At 52.5% G+C, this 4,375-nt stretch overlaps 1 protein-coding gene across 2 annotated transcripts in view; it reads left to right on the forward strand.

Moving 5' to 3' along the window:
- The first annotated feature begins 129 nt into the window (after positions 1 to 129).
- GABBR1 (gamma-aminobutyric acid type B receptor subunit 1) overlaps positions 130 to 4,375 on the forward strand; it is a 28,281-nt gene continuing 24,035 nt past the window's right edge. Inside the window, exons 1-4 of one of the 2 annotated variants that reach the window (XM_008074510.2) lie at positions 130 to 208; positions 888 to 1,091; positions 1,876 to 2,061; positions 3,395 to 3,415. In XM_008074510.2, the coding sequence (XP_008072701.2) occupies positions 1,070 to 1,091; positions 1,876 to 2,061; positions 3,395 to 3,415 (229 nt within the window). In that variant the 5' untranslated portion in view covers positions 130 to 208; positions 888 to 1,069. The remainder of the gene's footprint in view (positions 209 to 887; positions 1,092 to 1,875; positions 2,062 to 3,394; positions 3,416 to 4,375) is intronic. The other variant, XM_008074511.2, reaches the window with a different exon arrangement.

Consider the following 4,375-nt stretch of genomic DNA (forward strand, 5'->3'; position numbering starts at 1 on the left):
GCGCTCTCCCGGTTCCCGGGCTGAGCCGGGTCGGAGCCTGCTAGGCGACGGGAGGGAGGCCGGGCCGCCTCGGTCCGGGCCGCGCCGGCGGGCTCGGTCCGGTCCTCACGGTCGCCTCTCACTCAGATGCTGCTGCTGCTGCTGGCGCCGCTCTTCCTCCGCCCCCCGGGCGCGGGCGGGGCGCAGACCCCCAACACCACCTCGGAAGGTGCACCCTTCACCGGCGACCTCGGGCCCTGCTCCACCGCTCCCTTTCCCTGCATCTCTCCATGCCTGGTCCTCATTACTCTCCTGCCAGCTCCACACAGCATCCCGGTCTGGCACCCCCTCTGCTCAGCCCCACTTTACTACTGCTGACCTCCATTTAGTCACCCCACATTACTACCTAGCACCCCCTTTCTCTGCTCACATTACTACACGACACCACCTCTTCCTGCATTATTTTCTCAGCCCCAGCCCCCCTTTCCTGGCCCCACATTACTACCTCAGTTCCTCCCTTTCCTTGGTTCCACTTTGTTTTCCAGATGGTCTTATAAAGCCCCCCTCTTCTCTCATTCTAATTCAATTCAAATATCCTCATTTAGCCTTTATTTTTTAACCAAGCTCCATCCACATATCATACCTTCATGATTCCTTAATTACTTTCCATTATCTCCAGCCAGCACCCTTCCTTCCCCACTGTGGGTTATCTCATCAGCTTTAACCTTGGCCTTTTGCCCTGTTGCCCAGGGTTCTGTGCCTGTCCCCACTCCCACCCTCTAGTACCCCATCCCTTCTCCTCTGTTCCCAGTCTGCCCACTGACCACGCCCTGCTCCCCCCTGCCTCCCGCTGCCTTTGCCTCTTTCCCACCATGCCTTTCTGTATGCCTCCCCCACTCACCCCTCAGGTTGCCAGATCATACACCCGCCCTGGGAAGGGGGCATCAGGTACCGGGGCCTGACTCGGGACCAGGTGAAGGCTATCAACTTCCTGCCTGTGGACTATGAGATTGAGTATGTGTGCCGGGGGGAGCGCGAGGTGGTGGGGCCCAAGGTCCGCAAGTGCTTGGCCAACGGCTCCTGGACAGATATGGACACACCCAGCCGCTGTGGTGAGTAGCCGTGGGAAGCCCCTCCCCTCTTCAAGATCATTCCTTTTCCTGCCTCCAACTTGGCGTTACGGCTTGCAAGTCAGCACTTTAAGTCCAGTGTAACCAAGTTCACAAATACATTTATTGAATGACTACTATGTAAGAGCGATTTTGCTGTGTGCATTTGGAAGTAGTAGAGCTAGCAGCCTGCACATTTCACTTCATCCTCCTTTCATTAGGCCACCGTTCATTGGATAAAATAACTTTGATTATTCATCTTGTGAGTTATTCTTTTTGAGGATCATTAGTGGTAGACTACGCCAAAAAATTCTAAAATGATTTTGTCACTTTTTTTTAATACCTCTGTCTCCAACCCAGAGACCATATGCCCAAGAAACAAAAACCAGTTTAATATTAATATAAGCCATCTATAATAAGAAAAGCAAATCTGATTGTGCATCCAAAGTTATATACATCTACACATTTCAAAGCCAGAGAACCACCCACTGTAACTGACTTTGAAGAGATCCCATTTTGTGTGCTTATAGCCCCATCTTGGGCTCCTGTGATGGAAATGCTTTTTCTTTCCTTCCTTCCTTCTTTCTTTTTTTTGGGGGGGGAGGGGGGATGTGTGGGTGCTTGCAGAGTTAAGGGAAGAGTGGAAGGTAGGGAGGCAATCCTTTTTACATGTGATTTTCTGTAGAGCAGGATGCTTGTGGACCTGGACCCAAACCTGAGCCCCTTGTTCTCTGTGGGGAAGGATCCTTCTCCAACTCGCCTCTCTTATTTTCCTATCTCTCCACAGTCCGAATCTGCTCCAAGTCTTATTTGACCCTGGAAAATGGGAAGGTTTTGCTGACGGGTAGGGACCTCCCAGCTCTGGACGGAGCCCGGGTGGATTTCCGGTGTGACCCCGACTTCCATCTGGTGGGCAGCTCCCGGAGCATCTGTAGTCAGGGCCAGTGGAGCACCCCCAAGCCCCACTGCCAGGGTGAGGGGAACAGCTGTCTGCACGCAGCTGATGAGGACGCTTGTGCGAGGATGGGAGTGGGGTGGGAACGGATGGTGGGAAAGGATGGGTGCTATAAAAATGTGGGGAGGGCCTTGGAAAGGCAGAGGTGAAAGTCCAACTCTTTCCTCCATCCACCTGCTTCAGACTTCCTCCTGCAGTCCCCAGTGTCCACTTTCTGGATGTTGGGGGCTTCCTTCCTTTACTTTTTTTTCATATCTTCTCCCGGCCCCCAATTATTAGGGTTCATATATTTTCTTTTCTTTTATGAATCTCACCCTCCCTCACCTTCTTAAGGTTTAAATACTCCAGTTTTCCCTAGACTTATTCCCTTTCTCTAAACTTAAAACTTTCTATGCATCACCATTCATTATATAATTGATTTATTGCAAAGACTCAGGAATAAATCATACATTGTTTTTAGAAAAATTACTAACAGACGATCTGGGAATGGAAGCATATCAGGACAAAAGACTTAACATTGGGAGCAGAATTATCAGAACATTAAAGACAGCCCAGGGGGTGGGGTGGGAAGAGGATAGTTCTTTTCTATACCTCCCAGACAACCTCCCTTCATTCCCTAAGAGGATTGGCGTTGTGTCTGTCCACCACCATTTTTTGCCATCTAGTCCTACAAACTTCTCCCTTTTCTGGGCACCCAAACTCTCTCTCTGCAGTCTTCTCTCCTGGGATGCAAGCATCCCATTCCTATACCTCATACTTCCTCTACCCCTGTAACCCTTTCAAGGTCCTTGGGCCTGACTTTCCTCACAAAACTCAGTTATTCTGCTTCTAGTTTAACATCCCATTCTGGAACTTGGAGTCCCATCGGGGCGGATTTACTATAAGCTAATGAAACTTAAGCTTCAAGGTTCCTCACCTCCATGGCCTTCATTCTGTGCTCTAGTAACATAGAGGGCTCCAATAATGTGTTCATATGTTAATAGATTTTTGTAAACATTGCAAAAATAAGATTTTAACAGTAATTACTTAAAGCCAATTGTATGTGTAATTTTTTTCTTAAAGACCCCCACATTTTATAATATCCAGGCACCACAAAACCTGTATCTGCCCTGCCTTAGTTATTGGCATTTCTGTCTCAAATTCTGTTGTCCTGTGAAAAATAAAAATAAAATAAGTCCTGATCCCCAGCCCCACCTTGCTCTTATCCCCAGGCACCCTCCCCTCAGAAACGCAGGCTCCTGCTCTCCCCGGTCTTCGGCATGGACAGGTGTGGGAGGGGGCTGGGGATCAGGCCAGGGAAGCTGGGCGCCTGTGGTAACTCTTCTCTGATCCCCGTCTTTCCTGCTGCCAGTGAATCGAACGCCACACTCAGGTGAGATGAGAAACCCTTATCGCGTGCACTGCAATGCCCTTCCCCTCCACTCTGCATCCTCCATCCTCAGAAATTCTGCCCTTAGGCTATGGGGTGCCGTCCTTTCTCACCTTCCCCCACCCACCCCAGTTTGCGTCCGTCCCCTTTTTTCCCTACCTGTTTCCTGCCTCCAGTCCCGGTTTTCCGGGGGGCTGCGGTCCCTCCCCTGTCCCTGCTTGGCTGCACTTCCCTCGGCTCCACCTCTTCCCAGACTCGGCCTCGCTGCTGCAAGGCAGAGCCCCGGCAGGGGGCGGCAGGGTGCTGGGCGACCCAGAGCTTCCCCCGCCTCTCCCCTGCGGATCTCCTGCCGACCTTCTCTGGAGCCTTTTCCAGCCTGCTCCCTCCTAGGATTTCACCTAATGGACTTCATCCCGTCCTACCCGTCCCAACCCTGGCCAGGTCTCGCACGCTCTTCCCCACATCCTCCCCTTCTCTTTTACCTCAATTCCTTCTCCCGTCTCCCTTTCTCAGTCTCCTGTCTACCCAGCCCCGCGTTCCCCTCCACTACCCTATCACTTCCCTCTACACTAATGCAATATCCTCGTCCCAACTGTCTCTCTCTCTAAATCCGTCGCCACCGCTGCCCCCCCCCCGCAGCCCTGCACGCCATCTATTCTTATTTCCATTTCAGACTTCAGGCGCCAGCCCCTTTTCTCTCCGGTCCCACTCCCGTCCTTCCCTTCTCCAACCCTCGCTCCTCAGCGCTTCAGCCTCCCGAGGCTCCCTCCGCCCACTCGGCTGCTGGCACGCCCCGTCTCCTCTTTTCTCCTCCCCCTCTGTCCCTTAAGTGAGACCCCTCCCCTTCCTCTCTTCCCCGCTCCTTCCTTTCCTCCACGAGGTTGCGTCCTCTCTCCCCTCGCCTCTCCTCCCCTCGCCTCTTCTCAGACTGTCGCTCCCACCTCGGCGTTCGCTCCCATCCCC

Source organism: Carlito syrichta, unplaced genomic scaffold (genome assembly GCF_000164805.1).
Source record: "Carlito syrichta isolate Samal-C Ts95f unplaced genomic scaffold, Tarsius_syrichta-2.0.1 Scaffold316474, whole genome shotgun sequence".
Taxonomy (NCBI): domain Eukaryota; kingdom Metazoa; phylum Chordata; class Mammalia; order Primates; family Tarsiidae; genus Carlito; species Carlito syrichta.